Consider the following 18,398-nt stretch of genomic DNA (forward strand, 5'->3'; position numbering starts at 1 on the left):
TAGACCTGACTGTACTTGTGCAAAAAGCATTCTGTAATTGGGTTCATATAGTCCCTGGGTTTGTTTTGGCAGGTAGATTCTCAGATATTTTATAGTGTCTTCTCTACCTTTAAATGGAATTTCTCCTTCTATCTCTTGCTGTTGGGCTTTGTTGGTAATTTATAGAAAGGCAGATGATTTTTGTGGGTTTACTTTGTAACCTGCAACTTTGCCAAAGTTGTTTATTATTTCAAGTAGTTTTTTACTTGATTCTCTGGGATTCTCTTAAGTATAGCATCACATCATGTGCAAAGAGTGATAACTTAGGGGGCGTAGCCAAGATGGCGTAGTAGAAAGACGCACATACACATAGCTCCGAACCCACAACCCATAGAACAACCACAAAGAAGTAACTCACGGCGAATTCTGCACCCAGAGGCCACAGAACATTGGAGCGAGGGAGATTTCTGTTCCGGAGAGACCTGCAAACCTCTCGTAAAAGGTCCTTCGTGCTGCGGACTGGGCGCCGGGACTGGGAGCTGAGTACAGCCCTGCCGTGGCCGCGGCACCGAGAGGAACAGATCCGAGCGGGCTTCAGGGACGGGATCTCCAGCGGCCGCACAAGTACCTCCACCCACAGGTGACGGGGGTTGGTGAGAGAGTCCCTTTGGCGGGTCGAGGGGGGAGTGGGGTGCCCCCATGGCTCGGGCCCCCTCGGGAGACAGAAGCTGAGGGGCAGCGGCAGACCAGGGCTCCCCAAGCAGGCAGGAGCCTGGATCCATTGTTGAAGGTCTGTGCATAAACTCCCTGAGGGAACTGAGCCTGAGAGGCAGCCCTGCCCTCACCTGAGCATCTGAAATAATCTCACACTGAATAGCAGCCCTGCCCCCGCCAAAAGCCCTGAGGCTGGAAGCAGCATTTGAATCTCAGACCCCAAACACTGGCTGGGAGGATCAGGAGGTGAGGTGGGTGTGAGGAAAATATTCAGAGGTCAAGTCACTGGCTGGGAAAATGCCCAGAAAAGGGAAAAGAAATAAGACTATAGAAGGTTACTTTCTTGGTGAACAGGCATTTCCTCCCTTTCTTTCTGATGAGGAAGAACAATGCTTACCATCAGGCAAAGACACAGAAATCAAGGCTTCTGTGTCTCAGCCCACTCAATGGGCTCAGGCCATGGAAGAGCTCAAAAAGAATTTTGAAAATCAAGTTAGAGAGGTGGAGGAAAAGCTGGGAAGAGAAATGAGAGACATGAAGTCAAAGCATGAACAGCAAATCAGCTCCCTGCTAAAGGAGACCCAAAAAAATGTTGAAGAAAATAACACCTTGAAAACTAGCCTAACTCAATTGGCAAAAGAGGTTCAAAAAGCCAATGAGGAGAAGAATGCTTTCAAAAGCAGAATTAGCCAAATGGAAAAGGAGATTCAAAAGCTCACTGAAGAAAATAGTTCTTTCAAAATTAGAATGGCACAGATGGAGGCTAAGGACTTTATGAGAAAGCAAGAAATCACAGAACAAAGCCAGAGGAATGGAAAAATGGAAGATAATGTGAAATATCTCATTGGAAAAACAACTGACCTGGAAAATAGATCCAGGAGAGACAATTTAAAAATTATGGGACTACCTGAAAGCCATGATCAAAAGAAGAGCCTAGACATCATCTTTCATGAAATTATCAATGAAAACTGCCCTGAGATTCTAGAACCAGAGGGCAAAATAAATATTCAAGGAATCCACAGAACACCGCATGAAAGAGATCCAAAAAGAGAAACTCCTAGGAACATTGTGGCCAAATTCCAGAACTCCCAGGTGAAAGAGAAAATATTGCAAGCAGCTAGAAAGAAACAATTCAAGTATTGTGGAAATACAATCAGGATAACACAAGATCTAGCAGCTTCTACATTAAGGGATCGAAGGGCATGGAATAGGATATTCCAGAAGTCAAAGGAACTAGGACTAAAACCAAGAATCACCTACCCAGCAAAACTGAGTATAATACTTCAGGGGAAAAATTGGTCTTTCAATGAAATAGAGGATTTTCAAGCATTCTTGATGAAAAGACCAGAGCTGAAAAGAAAATTTGACTTCCAAACACAAGAATGAAGAGAACCATGAAAAGGTGAACAGCAAAGAGAAGTCATAAGGGACTTACTAAAGTTGAACTGTTTACATTCCTACATGGAAAGACAATATTTGTAACTCTTGAAACATTTCAGTATCTGGGTACTGGGTGGGATTACACACACACACATGCACACACGCACACACACATAGAGACAGAGTGCACAGAGTGAATTGAAGAGGATGGGATCATATCTTAAAAAAAATGAAATCAAGCAGTGAGAGAGAAAGATATTGGGAGGAGAAAGGGAGAATTGAATGGGGCAAATTATCTCTCATAAAAGAGGCAAGCAAAAGACTCATTAGTGGAGGAATAAAGAGGGGAGGTGAGAGAAAAACATGAAGTCTACTCTCATCACATTCCACTAAAGGAAAGAATAAAATGCCTATTCATTTTGGTATGAAAACCTATCTTACAATACAGGAAAGTGGAGGATAAGGGGATAAGCAGAGTTGGGGGGGATGATAGAAGCGAGGGCATGGGGAGGAGAGTGCAATTTGAGGTCGACACTCATGGGGAGGGATAGGATCAAAAGAGAATAGAAGTAATGGGGGACAGGATAGGATGGAGGGAAATATAGTTAGTCCTATACAACACAACTATTATGGAAGTCATTTGCAAAACTACACAGATTTGGCCTATATTGAATTGCTTGCCTTCCAAAGGGAAGGGGTGGAGAGGGAGGGAGCTAAAGAAGTTGGAACTCAAAGTGTTAGGATCAACTGTAATGTTCCTACCACTAGGAAATAAGAAATACAGGTAAAGGGGTATAGAAAGCTATCTGGCCCTACAGGACAAAAGAGAAGACAGAGACAAGGGCAGAGAGGGATGATAGAAGAGAGAGCAGATTGGTCAGAGGGGCAATTAGAATGCTTGGCGTTTGGGGGGGAGGGGAGAAAAGGGAGAAAATTTGTAACCCAAAATTTTGTGAAAATGAATGTTAAAAGCTAAATAAAAAAAAAAAAAAGAAAAAAAAAGAAGAGTGATAACTTAGTTTCTTCTTTGCCTATTCTAATTCTTTCAATTTCTTTTTATTCTCTTATTGCTAAAGTTAACATTTCCAGTACCATATTGAATAATAGTGGTGATAATGAACATCCTTGTTTCACCCCTGATCTTATTGGAAATGCATCTACCTTATTATCCCCATTACATATAATGCTTACCGATGGTTTTAGGTAGATGCTGCTTATTGTTTTATGGAGGACTCCACTTATTCCTAAGCACTCCAGTGTTTTCAATAGGAATGGGTGTTGTATTTTGTCAAAAGCTTTTTCTGCATCTATTGAGATAATCATATGGTTTCAGTTATTTTTGTTGTTGATATGATCAATAATGCTGTTAGTTTTCCTAATATTGAACCAGTCCTGCATTCCTGGTATAAATCCTACCTGATCATAATGTGTTCTTCTCGTGATAAGTTGCTGTATTCTTTTGACTAATATCTTATTAAAATTTTTGCATCTATATTCACTAGATTGTTCCATAATTTTCTTTCTCTCTTTTGGCCCTTCCTGGTTTAGGTATCAGAACCATTGGGTAGCTAGTTGGTGCAGTGGATAACAGCACCAGTACAGGAGTCAGAGGACCTGAGTTCAAATCTCACCTCAGACACTTGGCACTCACTAGCTGTGTGACCTTAGGCAAGTCACTTAACCCCAATTGCCTCATCCTGGGTCAACTTCAGTCATCCTGATAAATATCTGGTCACTGGATTCAGATGGCTCTGGAGGAGAAGTGAGGCCGGAGACCTGCACAGCCCTCCCTCACTCAAAACAAAGTCAAGTGCAAGTCATGTCATCATTTCTCTGATGGCATGGTCTTCTTTGTCAATGAAGGACAAACACACACATCAGAACCATATTTGTATCATAAAAAGAATTTGGTAGGACTCCACCAATTTTACCAAATAGTCTATATAGTATTGAAATTAGCTGTTCTTTAAATGTTTGATAGAATTCATTTGTAAATCCATCTAGCCCTCAAGATTTGTTCCTAGGGAGTTCACTGATGGCTTGTTCAATTTCGTTTCCTGAGATAGGGTTATTTAAGTATTCAACTTCCTCTGCTGTTAATCTGGACAATTTATATTTTTTTAAATATTCATCTATCTCATTTAGGTTGTCAAATTTATGGGCATACATTTGGGCAAAGTAATTGCTAATTATTGTTTTAATTTCCTCCTCCTTGGAGGTGAGTTTACCCTTTTCATTTTTCATATTGGTAGTATGGTTTTCTTCGTTCTTTTTTTAAATCAAATTGACCAAATGTTTATCACTTTTATTGGTTTTTTTATAAAACCACCTCTTAGTTTTATTTATTAGTTCAAAAGTTTTCTTAATTTCAATTTTATTAATCTTCCCTTTGGTTTTCAGTATTTCTAATTTGGTATTTACTTGGGAATTTTCAATTTGTTCTTCTTCTAACTTTTTCAGCTACATACCCAATTCATTGATCTCCTCTTACTCTGTTTTATTCATTCAAAGATATAAAACTTCCCCTAAGAACAGCTTTTGCAGTATCCCATAAGATTTGGTAGGTTATCTCATTATTGTCATTCTTTTAATGAAGCTGTTGATTGTTTCTATGATTTATTGTTTACCCCATTCCTTTAGGATTAGATTATTTAGTTTCCAGTTAATTTTTGGTTTATCTTTCCATATGTAATTTTATTAGGTATAATTTTTATTGCATTATGATCTGAGAAGAATGCATTGACTATCTCTGTCTTTCTGTACTGGTTTGTGAGGTTTTTATGCCCTAATACATGGTTAATTTTTGTATGCCATGTACTGCTGAGAAAATGGTACATTTCTTTCTATCCCCATTCAATTTTCTCCAGAGATCTGTCATATGTATCTTATCCAGAGTTTTATGCACTTCCTTCACTTCTTTCTTGTTTATTTTAAGGTTACATTTATCAAGTTCAGAGAGGGGGTGTTTGAGGTCCCCCACTAGTATAGTTTTGCTGTCTATTTCTTCCTGTAATTCCCTTAACTTTTCCTCTAAGAATTTGGATGCTGTGCCACTTGGAGTATATATGTTTAGTAATCATATTTCTTCATTGTCTATGGTACCTTTTAACAGGGTATAGTTTCCTTCCCTTTTGATTAGATCTATTTCTGCTTTTTATTTGTCTGAAATTAAGATTTCTACCCCTGCTTTTTTTTACATCAGCTGAAGCACAGTTCTGCTCCAGTCTTTTACCTTTACCTTGTGTGTACACCCCAATTTCAAATGTGTTTCCTGTAAACAACATATTGTTGGGTTATGGTTTTTAATCCATTCTGCAATCTGTCTCCATTTTGTGGGAGAGTTTATCCCTTTCACATTCACAGTTATGATTACTATCTTTGTCTTTCCCTCCATTCTCTTTCCCCCTATTTATACTTTTAGTTCTCCTTCTCCCTTCCCCTCCACAATAGAGTTTTAATTGTTGACCACCATGTTCCGCAGTCTTCCCTCCCTTATTTCAGGCTCCTTCCCTTTTCTTTCCCCTTTCCCCTTCTACTTCCTATTAGGCTAGTTAGATTTCTATACTTAACTGAGTTTGCTGTATCCTCCTTATACCAAATCAGATGAGAGTAAATCTCAAACAGTGCTCATCTCCCTCCCCTCTTTCCCTCTACTGTAATATGTTTTTGTGCCTGTTCCTCTGATGTAATTTACATTTTTTTGCCTCCTCCTTTTCACATCTCCTGTTTCAATCGCCTTGCACTCTTAGATAACATTTTTATCATCACATCATTTACTTTATACCCACTCCCTCTATCTATGTATATTGCTTTTATATATCATCATAAATATACAATTCTCAAGATTAACAAATATCATTTTCCCTTATAGGGATGTAAACAGTTTTCCCATATTGAATAACAAATTTTACCCCTGTTTATCTTTTTATGCCTCTCCTGAGACTTGTGTTTGAAGATCGAATTTTCTATTGAGCTTTGGCCACTTCATCAGGAAGGGCTGGAAATCCCTTATTTCATTGAATGTCTGTCTCCTTGCCTGAAATATCATGCTCAATTTTGCTGGGTAATTGATCCTTGATTGTAGTCCCAGCTCCTTCGCCTTACAGAAAATCGTATTCTAATCCCTCCGATGTTTTAATATAGAAGCTGCAAGTTCCTATGTGATCCTGACTGTAGCTCCTTGATTTTAGAATTGTTTCTTTCTGGTGGCCTGCAGTTTTTTCTCCTTCACCCGATAGTTCTGGAATTTGACAGTGATATTCCTTCTTGTTTTCAGGTAGGGTTCCTTTTCAGGAGGTGAATGGTGGATTCTTTTGATAACTATTTTGCCCTCTGGATCTAGGACTTCTGGGCAGTTTTCTTGATGATTTCTTGGAAGATATTGTCCAGGTTCTTTTCTTCATGGCTTCTGGTAGACCAATAATTCTTAGATTTTCTCTCCTGGATCTATTTTCCAGGTCAGTTGTTTTTCCAGTTTGATATTTTACATTTTCTTCTATCTTTTCATTCTTTATATTCTGTTTGACTGATTCTTGATGTCTCATAGTGTCATTAGCTTCTACTTACCCAATTCTAATTTTTAATAGGTTGTTTTCTTAAGTTAACTTTTGCATTTCCTTTACCATCTGTCCAATTGTTTCTTTTAAGAAATTATTTTATCTAGTTAGGTTTTGTACTTCCTTTTCCATTTGTTCAGTTTTCCCAGTTAGATGTTGTGCTTCCTTTTCTATTAGTCTAATTTTCACAGTTAGGTTTTATGCTTACTTTTCCATTAGTCCAATTATCCTTTTGAATTCTTCTGTGATTTCTTCTTTCATATTTTTGAAATCATTGGCCAGTTTTTCTTCTACTTCCCTAATTTGGCTTTTAAAATCCTTCTTGAACTCTTCCAAGAATGGCTTGATGCCAGGCCTAGAGGCCTGTGTGGGCTACCCAAGTCTTCTTACCTCACCTCCGAGGTCTTCGGTTGGCCAAAACCGGATGCTCATATGAGAGAAAGGACGTTCCAGAGTCGAACAAGGGTTGAGCTTTATTTCAGGGTCTAGTTACAAGTGCAGGGGAATCTTCCTTAGGAGGAAGAGGGGGAGATTTCCTAAGGAGGCTAAGATCTTAAGGGATTGGAAGTAGAAGTACAAGCGGGGAGAGAGGGGGAGGGGAGAAAGGAAAGAAGAGAAGCGGAGCCTACTGTCCTCTTGGCTCCTCACGTGCTAAGAGAGCTTTCAGGCTTCCTCAATCCTACTTAACCTTCAGCCACACAGTTTGCATCTGAATACCGTGCTGTTAGGTAACTAGGTGTGCTCCAATCCGGGACAATCTCGAGGGCGGGGAGATCTCTCTCCCATCACGTTTCTCAAGGGAAGAGGCGGAATTACTCGAGATAGCTCGGTTCACCTCGATTCCCTGCCGTTTCCTGGGGGGGTCTCGTGAGAGCTCTAAGATTTAGAAGCTCCCACCTTTACCCGCCCGAGACTGTCCACACGGAATTGAGCTTCCAATCCCAACAGCTTGAGACCAGTTCATGTTCCCTTCTGAAGTTTCAGATGGGAGTACAGTCTCAATTCTGATCTCTTTAGTATTTGTGTTTTGGTCCTTGTCCCCATAGAAAGTTTCTATGTTCTTATCTTTTTCTGGTTTGCTTCTTGCTCATGATGATCACCCTTTTCCTGGCTTTTAAAGTTGATCTCTTCTTCTGGGGCACAGGGGGCTCTGTCCCACCATTCTTGTGTTTAGAACTTGAGGCTTTGTGTATTGTGACCTCTGGTTCTTTCAGCTAAAAGGTAGAATGCTGTAGCTTACCTGGCGGTGAACTGGCTGATGAGCCAAAGCAGAGACCAGGTGAAGTCTTTCTGTTTCCCTCAAGTTACCCTGGAGCTAGTCGCATTAAGTGTGGGGGAGAGGTGGTCTGGCCACAGGAAGTCTCCTCTCCTGAGCACAGGCAGGCTCAGTGGTGGGTGAACCCTGTTTGCACTAGTGTCTTCCTTATTCCCCTGGCTGTGCTGAGACATGCCTGGGATCTTGGTATTGATGATTACAGGCTCTTCCCCACTGGGCCTCAGGATCTCTTCTCATTCACTGAGGTGGGGCCATCTGGCACAGCTTCAATCCTGAACTGGTCCCTTCAGCCACAGCAAGAGGGACCCCCCCCTTTTGCAATTTTCCTAGTCTCATGGGCTAAGAGACTGTTTCCCCCTTCAGCTGATCCCACTGTTTCAGGATTTTTCCTGGGGAAATATCCTCTGGGTTTTTCAAGGTCAACAAGGGGAGGGGTAGAACATTTACCAATCACTCTGTCATCTTGGCTCCCGCAAGTTCAAGTAGGTGACTTATGGACATTTAATCTGTGAGCTGATAGTCTTAGGAGTGGGCTGCTGCAGTTACCTGAGCAGTTCTCTCTTGTTCCGTTCCACTAGACTCCCATCCTGGGCTGATATATTTGAGAATCCGCACTGCTGCTGCTTCAGGCCTCCAGGGCTTCCTACTTGTCTTTGCTATGGTAGGGTCTGCACTGGTACAGGCTATGCACTGTGTGCTCCTCCAGCCCTGCACAATAGATTCTTCTCATCCACCTTCCAGCCTGTCTCAGGTTGGAAATCTGCTACAGTCTCCCACTGGATTCTGCCACTCCAAATTTGTTCAGACTCTCTTTTTAGAAGTATCTGAAGGAGTTTGTCCTGGAGCTTAGGTGGATAGTTGCTTTCACTCCACCAACTTGGCTCTGCTCCCCTCAAGAAGTGTTTTTAATGATGTTCATATAGTTCCTGGGTGAGTGTGGGGAGGTAGATTTCCATGTATTTTATACTGTCTGGTTATTTTAAATGGAATTTCCCTTTCTACTTCTTCCTGCTGGATTGTGTTGGAAATATATAATAATGCTGAAGGGTTATGTGGGTTTATTTTATATCTTGCACCTGTGGTAAGTTCATTATTTCAACTAGTTTTTTAGTTGCTTATCTTGGGCTCCCTTAAGTATACCATCATATCATCTGCAAAGTGTGATGGTTTTGCGTTGATTTTTTCCTCATTCCTTGAATTTCCTTTTTCTTGTCTTATTACTATAGTTAGCATTTTTAGTGCATGGTTGAATAATTGCATTTACAGTAGCCATTCTTGCTTCACCTCTGATCTTTTAGGGAAGGCTTCCAATTTGTCCCCCTTAGAGATAATGCTTGCTCTTGGTTTTTGAGAGATACTACTTTTTTTAAGAAAAGCTCCATTTATTTCCCTGTTTTCCAGCGTTTTTAATAGCAATGGCTGTTGTATTTTGTCAACAGCTTTTTCTTTAACTGTTGGTATAAATGCATGATTTCTGTTGTTTCTGTTACTTAGATGCTTCCTTATGATATATTCATCTTTTCCTATATTAATTTTGTATGGTAAGGCATTTAGAATATAAGCATTTACCATTGATGTTGGTTTGTCATCAGCAGTTCATTTCAGTATAATATGATTTCCTTATTTACATTATGAATGTTTATTTAATAGTATGCCCAAGGGGGTATAAAGCTATGCATACCCTTTGTTCCAGCCATACCATTACAAGGTCTGTATCCCAGGAGATAAAAACAACAGTGAAACGACCTATATGTACACACATATTTATTGCACCTCTTCTTGTGGTGACAAAGAATTGGAAATTGAGAGAATATCCATCAATGAACAAGTTGTGATATAGGATTGTAGTGGAGTACTGTTTTGCTAGGAAAGATTTACATGAGCTGATGCAAAGTGAAATGAGCAAAACTAGGAGAATATCATACACAGTAGCAGCAATATTATATGATTCAGCTCTGAATGACTTAGACTGTTCTCAGCAATCAATGATCCAATGCAATTCCAAGACTTATGGTGAAAACATGCTCTTTACCTTTGGAGAAGGAACTGTTAAGGAGGTGGTGTTCAAAGGGAAATTAGAATTGAAATTTTCTGAAAAATGAATATTTGAAGTTGTTTTTATGTGTAATAATGGAAAAAAATTAAAGGGTGAAGAAAGAGATAAATTTGAAATATTTCAGTAAACTATGTGTGTATTCATTGCATGGATTTTGTTCATCTTTTTCTTCCCAATGGGGTGGGGGAAGTAGGAGTGATAGAAAAGATATTTTTGTTAAGGGTATCCCTGCTTCCTAGGACTCCAGGAGGATGATTGAGAAGAATTCCTTTTGTTGTGAGTGGGCCTCTGTGCTAGTACCCTGATAGATCATACCTCTTTATCATATATATATGTATATATATATACTAGAAGTTTAAGACTGAAGTCGTTGATACAAATCTGCATTTTGGGGAAGTGCTATGTTAAAGTGAATTGAATTAAAGAATAAGAGACAGCAAAGTATAAAGAAAAGAACACCAGACTGTGTGTCAGAAAGCTTGTGAGACTCAGCTGTAGCTGCTATTAGGTGATTGGTTTGAAACCTAACTGTTGGGGTTTCGTGATGTGTTGTGGCAGAATTCAGTCAGGCCACCTCTAATACAAGTATAGGCATTTCTTGAGATTGAAGCCTCTCATGAAGGAAGCTAAGTTCCAAGAGGAGCCAGCAACTTCAGAGAAAGAAAGACGGATTTTTATGCAGAAATTAAGAATATCAAAAAGGCAGGAAGGGTTTGTTAAGGTATTAAGTAAGAAGGTAGGGGTCTCAGCTACAGTCGAACTTCACATGTGATTACCACAATGCATACAGAAAACCCATTGTGGGGTATGTATGTGTTGTAAATGATATTAGAATAAGCCTCTCTATGTCATAAGTTCACCTAAAGGACAGCTTTTGCTGTTACTTTACAGATGTGTACTTAGGTAAAGCCCCTTCTATTGTTTTGCGGTCCTCATCCTGCTTGGGCCTCCTGGTGGAGCTGATTTCTGATTAGCTGAGTATTGTGCTCCTGTCTGAGATTAGATGGGTATGACTGTGGTTGAGTGGATGGACATACCTGCTATTTCTGAGGGAAAAATGAGGAATGGGTTTGGAGGCAGCAGCTAGCTAGAGGCAGTGGCTGGGATGCCATCACATGGACATGCCTGTTGTTTGTTGGAGAAATATGAGTTCTAGTGATCAGGGAGACATATATGAATAAGTTAGGATATTGAGTGGCAGCAGGGTGAGAGTCTAGGTAGGGGCACTGATTTTGTAGTTCAGTGAGGCTTATAAGGAAGTTAAAATACTGGTGTTAGAAGCAGATTTATTAGGATTCTATCATAATGAATCATGATAATAAAAATGGTTTTAAGTATTATTAACTGAAGTTGAATAAAAAAGAAATACCACAGTGTAAAAAATCAGTGAAAAGACAATGAAGTCCCCAGAGATCTGATTCTGGTAATAAATGTTACAAAAAAAAGATTTTAAAAAAACTAGTTTGGAGGTAAGCAAGAGATCAAAGAATAGGGAGGACCAAGATTAGGGGTGAATGGAAGAAGGTTAAGGAGGGATGCCTGAGAGAAAGCTAAACAAGTAAACTCCTGCTTGGCTTTAGTTTTCTCTTCGCAAAATGAAGTTCTTTGAAGTGGGATTGAGAGCCCCCAAGTTGTCAACAAGAAGGGGATACCCAAGGTAAAGGGAGATAGACAGGATCCAGTTGTTGTGAAAGAAGTGTACAATATAACTGATTGCTTAGACATTCTCATGTATCCCTGCAAGATCTTGGAGAAGGGGGTTGGTACCACAGAACTGGAGGGGCACAATTCTGGCACATTCCTAGAATATCTTTGAAATCAGTTGGTTAGTGAGCAATTAGGAAAAGCTGTTTCATTTTTTTTTTATAGTGCTTTTTGCTATTTACCTCAGTCATTTCTGGAAAAGGCTTTCTCTCCCTCACCTTACTTTATAGTAAAGAAACAGTTATAGAAAAGTCCCTCTCATAGTGACGCTTCTAGATAATTCATAAAACATTCTCCTCTCTAGTGGTCTCCATCTTTTCTGCTATTAGAAACAGTGTCACTTTCCAGTTACTCAGAGTTCAGCATCTTTTTCTTTCTAAAGATATATTTTTGTAGTATTTGTGTATAAATGTTCTGGTGGCTTTGCTTATTTTGCACTGCATCATTGAATTCACATTTCCATCACTGTTCAAAATTCCTCGCATTTGTTTTTTCTAACTGCATAATGAATCCATTGTATCCATGTTACTTTTTTGTAATCTCTCTATATTGGTGAGAATTCAGATTATTTCCAGTTCTTTGCTGCCCCCAAAGCGAACACTTATAACTATTTTTGTGCATAAACTCACCTGTGGCCTTGTTCTGGTTATGGAGAAAGGGTATGGTAGCATGGTACAGTGAAAATGTCTCTGGATTTGGAGTGGAGAAAACCTGGGTTCAAAGTTGAGGTCTGCAATTCATTCCTTTTTGGCCTTCAGCAGGTTACTTTCCCTCTCTGGGCCTCACTTCCCTCATTTGTAAAATGAGAATGTTGGCCTCTCAGATCCCTTTCAGTTCTAAACATACGAATTGAAAAACAAGGTTACTCTACTAATCCTTTTCAGCTGTAAAACATTTTCCCCATAGTGTTGCAGATAGGGAGATGATAGTCTCCCATGCTCATCTTTGCTCTTATAGTTCTAGGAGCATTGAGCACAATCATGTTCACTAAGAAAAAATAAAAATACCAAAAAAAGCCCACACACCTTTGATATTGATGTCATTGGATCCATTCCCAACAATAAACATCCATTCTGCTAAGTTGTGAGGATGAAAAGAAAAGCAAACCTGGCCAGTGCCCTCCAGGAGCTCACAATCTAATGAGAGAGGAATTTTACTAAAGTGTCTGTTCTGCACCAGTCGCTATATTGAATTACACATAAGAAATGAAACAGTTCCTGTTGACAACCAGATTATATTAAAAATCCATAATGATTAGTTAAACCTGGGTAAGCACAAATATTTTTGGTGTTTCAGGAGTCAGTGACATTCCAGGATGTGGCTGTGGAATTAACGCTGGAGGAATGGGTACATTTAAACCCAGCTCAGAAAAGGTTGTTCAGGGATGTGATGCTGGAGAACTATAGAAACTTGGTTTCTTTGGGTAAGAACAACTTCCCCTTTGCAGTCCTGGTATATGTGATGTTGACTTTCAGGATTTTACCAGTTATTCTTTCATCTGGGCTTTTAAGACTGCCCTTGTTGAAAAAAATAATCATAGACAAAATCAGCTAGCAAGGACAGTGCCTTAGATGGTGGAAGATAATTTTTTATCCCCTTATTTCCCCTGTTATACAGAGTTGAGAAGAGTATTTCATCTCTCTGTTCTGTGGTTGAATTCTCAGATGACTGTGCCTAGCATTTTTTTGTTTTCTACTAACAGGATTTGCAGTTTACAAACCCAGTATGATCTACCAGCTGAAAAGAAAGAAAGGGTCTTGGATGCCAGAAGCAGATATTCCAAGAAGCAGCTGTCCAGGTAACTACATAAAAACCAAGAAAATGGGCCATTGGAAAATACTACTGTGTTGGTCATTGTAGCTCAAAGCTCATCTAACATGTTGAATAAGGTGGACTTATCAGACTTCCTCAGTCCTGTTGAGAAGAGCTGAGACTTTAAAATGTCATTTTTTAAAGCAGTAAGTTACTGTTTTATGTATCTCTTTGCCCACATGTATCTCCACTTCCAAAGCAAGGGTTTGCCTCAGTGTGGGGTAGCAATTTCTGTCCTGTTATTTGAAGATTATCTTATATTAAGCGGCATTCTCCTGCCTCAGTTGCTTGAATACACTCTCCCTCTTATAGTATGCAAGTCATTTAAACTATTAACAATATGCCTTTTCATGTCCTCTTCTGATACTTTTTTCTCTATTGTTTGATATTTCTGTTTCTTTGCTGCTGTCACTTTGTAAAATATTGAATCCTAAACTAATTCCTCTTATGTCAATCTATCATGCTACGTCTTCCTGTTTTTTTATGCTTTGAAATTATGTGTATCAAGGCATGTAATCGAAAGGGATTACGGACTTTCACTTTAGGTTCAGATCTTAAGATACAATGACACACACTAAAACAAGTTTAATAGACAATTAAGTTTTATTGCTACAAATAGTGTAAGTTAGCAAGTGTATACATATAAACAGCAGATAATAGCTAAGACAGAATAGAAAAAAAGAAAGTATATACATCACTAGCTAAGTCTGAGTTTCATCACCTGACTACTGGGGCATGGGGGGCAGTTGGCGAGGACACTAGCTGGGAGAGCAGAAGCAGGCATCCCCACTTCTGCAGCAAAGATCTCCAAAGATCCTTCTCCCTCTCAGTCTCTTTATAAATGCAGCTTCAGGGAAAAGAGGACCATTAGAGTACAGAGATCAAAGAAGGAACCTTGGCCGAAGTTTCAGTTCTCTGCTTTGATGAATGTGCCCAAGGACTGGCCAGATCCCTGAATGCAGACACCTTCTCCCTTAAGGAGTTTTATGACTCTTAAGATAAGGGTCCCTTCGCCCTGGCTACATGGTTCAGTAATTCTTCCAGTATTTATGTGTTGCTTCTTATGGCACTGTATGATCAAGGAAATTTATGGTTTGTATTCTCACCTACAATAAGACACACTTGAGAAGAAGAAGCTCAATATTTTATTGATTTACAGAAAAGGCAAATGCACAGACAGTTTAGAGCAATGGCAGCAATAATTAATATATTCTAATACTAATATAATTATATCAATACTGATATAGATATAAGAGGAAATAGAAAAATATCACCAATCCAGAGAGGCACCAGCTCCTGAAGATTCTCAGCTGGGGAATCCCAGGATACAGCTTTCAGGGTCTGAACTGGGAGCAAGGGGTCCTAGGCAGAGCATCCTCTCCATGGGTGAGATTCCAAAGTTCTCCTTGGAACAGAGACCTAATAAACCCTTCCAAACAAAGAAGACTGACTGCCAACAAAGAAGCTAATTGTCAACTATCCCGTATGTTGTCCATTGAAAGGGTAGCCAAACCTCGTGATGGAGTACATACATGATGTTTGTCCTTGGAGAACTGGCTAGGTTCTCAGGGCAGCAGATGTTCCATGTTTGTGTGGGATTTATCATGTCTTCCAGGTCCAAGTTTACTTGGGGGACACAACAGCCTATGTGCAAGGCCTGCGCTGAAATATGGAAGAACTTCTATGCCCATTTACCATTCAGGCACTCCCTCTTATGCATATCAGTTTTAAGTTACATTCCTTATGTCACGTCATGTGGTGGTCATGCAAGGGGCTGGGGAGAATCTCCTCAGTTTCCCCACAGTTTGCCCCTGGATTCGACTAAGATCCTGACTGGGAATTATACATCATCTCCTGAACAGAAGAGAACATTACACATCATCCTAAATTAGAGGAGAACATTATACATCATCCCTTAAATAGAGAAGAACAAAAGCTCACTTGTAAAAAAAAATGACTGTAGTTGTGCGGAAATAAAAGAAGTTATACAATTTTAAATACAAGGTCTAAAGATTAAAACCAGCAGTACTAACACAGGTAAATAATGTACTAACAATAACATAGGTGATGCACTAACAATAACATAGGTAAAAGAGAATAGAAAAATGATTTCCATCGATCCCATAAGAACAGGGAAGGGAATAATTATTGTCTAGTATCTTCTATCCAAACAGCTACATCATGAAAGTGATGTATATTTGTGACTACTCATTGTGAATTGTTTAAATACATACAATAGAAGTATTTACTACCATACATACACCTCCCTCTGCTGCTAAAAGATAGTTTAAGGCTATATGATTATCTAATACTTCATAGGCTAAGGAATCCAAGGATTCTTGTAGACTTTGCAAACCTTCAGTTGTTTCATTAGCAATGACTTCAGTAGCTTTGGTAATATTGGTCAATATCAGTTCATGATCAATATATCCTACCCAAGGGATTAAAAAGGTGATGGTTTTACATATCCACCATAAGAAATTGTCCCAAGGGCTTCTTTTTACTCTCCCTTGAACGTTGATGTGGTGTAATTGTACAATTGCATTCTAGGGTTTATCCTAAAGTACATTGACCATAGTTTTTATATGGACTTAGACACTGAAAAGCATTCAATGTAGTTAAATTTGATACAGCCTCATATACCACTAAAGGGACATTAGATTTCCCACATACAAATATATATCCATTGGGGGCACACACAGTATTAAAAGTGGTAGTATTTAACAATAATTCAACACGTTGTCCCCATAGAGAGGTATCATTACAGGATGGAAGGAAAAAAGTACTTAAATCAATTTTGTCCAATTGCTTACATATCTGCCAAGAAGGGGGCTCATTATGTGGAGGTTTTAATTTAGTAGCATTCCTATAGCTGTTACCTAGTTTTAATACAGTGGAATTAGGGAACCAGTAACTACAATTAGTAGGTATGTGCATGAAAAACCTTGGTCCTTTTAAAAACAGTTGGGGTCTTAGTACAGTTATCACACATGATATGAGTAAAGTTTGAAGAAGTGAATGCAGTTATATTACCACTCACACAAGTACATGTGAAGGGGCCTACTTTAGCTTTCCCTGCTATAGTAATCAATACAGGCCCAAAATGTTCACTTTCATTATGTCTGATTATAAAATTTTTGTCCAGAATTAAAGCAAGGTACTTCCTTGAAAGTCCTTTCCTTGGTTGTACTTGAAACACAGGTGTCGAGTATCTAGAAGAAGGATATGGCAGGGGCATGTTGAACTAATCTTATAGTCCTCTGCACTGTGGGGGTCCTTCTCACACCTGAGGATGAATTTGGCAAACAGCAGTCTGGTGGTCCAGTATCTGTCACTGCTTGTCTCAGATGCACTAGGAAATTTCGCTGCCACTGACCAGAGGTCATTATGCCAAGGAATGACATGATCCCTATGAAATACTATTCATGTAAAAACAACTGGGTTAATGGATATTAATAAATTTTATCATCCCCAAGGAAGGTCACTATAATGGTATTATTATCTCCCTCAGCATTAATCTCTGCTGCCTTGGGTAAGTTGGTAGGATGTCATTTCACCCATACCTTAGCCCCTTTTACAAAGTTAGTGCCTCCAAAGCCACTATGCTTTGTGACAATGAGGATGGTTGAGACATTTGTTCTGCATCTCCCACCAGATATTTAGTCACAACTATTTGGGTGATTCTTGAATTCATAGAGCACATCACAGGTTCAGGTCCTAAATTTTGCATTGTAATTTTAATTTCCCCATGTAATCTGAATCAACAACCCCTCCCAAGTATGTGCATTCCTTTTGGAGCCAAACAAGAATGAGGTAATATATGGCCATTTTATCCAGGGGGAATTTGCATACCGGTTCCCTTAGAGGCTGTAACTACTTTCCATGGGGACAAATGCAAAGGTATGAGAGTAGTAAATCATACCCAGCTGAGCCTGCTGTTCCCCTAAATGGAGCATGGGCTTGTGGATTCACAACCCACCACTTCAAAGTAACATTTATTGGCCTCTGGGTCCTGATTTGTAAATTAGGGGTCATCATCCTATTTATTTTGTACTTTTAAAAAGTTTTTAAAAATTTATTTATTTTTAGTTTTCAACATTCATTTCCACATGATTCCAAATTTTCTCCCCATCTCTTCCCTTCCCCCACCCCAAGGCACCATGCATTCTGATTATCTCTTCCCCTAATCTGCCCTCCCTTCTATAACACCCCTCCCTTCCCTTATCCCCATCTCCTCTATTTTCTTGTAAGGCAAGATAGATTTCTATGCCCCATTTCCTATATTTCTCATTTCCCAGTTGCATGTAAAAACAAATTTTTTTAATTTAAATTTAAATTTATTTAGTTTTAGTTTTCAACATCCATTCCCACAAAATTTTGAGTTCCAAATTTTCTCATCTCTCCCCTTCCCCCACCCCAAAACACCGTGCATTCTTATTACCCCTTCCCCTAAACTGCCCTCCCTTTTATCATACCCCTCCCTTCCCTTATTCCCATCTTCTCTCTTTTCTTGTAGGGCAAGATAGATTTCTGTATTTCTTATTTCCCACTTGCATGCAAAAACAATTCTCAACATTCGTTCCTAAAACTTTGAATTCCAACTTCTCTCCCTTCCTCCTTCCCCACTCATCACAACTGAGAAGGCAAGCAATTCAGTATAGGTTATACATGTGTAGTTTACAAACGATTTCCATAAAAGTCATGTTATGAAAGACTAACTATATATCTCTCTGTCCTATCCTGCCCCTATTTATTCTATTCCCCCGCCTCCCATTTGCCCTCCATTCTGTTATTTCTCCCATGCTCCACTTATCCCCTTCTCCCCTACTTTTCTGCATTGTAAGATAGATTTTCATACCAAATTGAGTGTGTATGTCTTTTCCTCCTTAAGCCAAATGTGATGAGAGTAAGCTTCACTTTT

General features: G+C 39.3%; 2 protein-coding genes across 3 annotated transcripts in view; both read left to right on the forward strand.

Annotated features, from left to right (window-relative positions):
• Positions 1 to 18,398, forward strand: part of LOC140521621 (uncharacterized) — a 180,261-nt gene that overhangs the window by 75,197 nt on the left and 86,666 nt on the right. The window lies entirely within an intron of this gene.
• LOC140521631 (KRAB domain-containing protein 4-like) lies at positions 7,847 to 16,624 on the forward strand. Of its 2 annotated transcripts, none has more exons than XM_072636871.1 (4): positions 7,847 to 7,908; positions 12,962 to 13,088; positions 13,368 to 13,463; positions 15,093 to 16,624. In XM_072636871.1, exons 1-4 carry the CDS (start codon positions 7,888 to 7,890, stop codon positions 15,206 to 15,208), a joined length of 360 nt encoding a protein of 119 aa, XP_072492972.1. In that variant the 5' UTR covers positions 7,847 to 7,887; the 3' UTR covers positions 15,209 to 16,624. The 2 variants fall into 2 exon arrangements, 1 of the variants encoding a protein (XP_072492972.1); XR_011973008.1 differs by lacking the exon at positions 7,847 to 7,908 and adding an exon at positions 7,915 to 8,020.

Source organism: Notamacropus eugenii, chromosome 1 (genome assembly GCF_028372415.1).
Source record: "Notamacropus eugenii isolate mMacEug1 chromosome 1, mMacEug1.pri_v2, whole genome shotgun sequence".
Taxonomy (NCBI): domain Eukaryota; kingdom Metazoa; phylum Chordata; class Mammalia; order Diprotodontia; family Macropodidae; genus Notamacropus; species Notamacropus eugenii.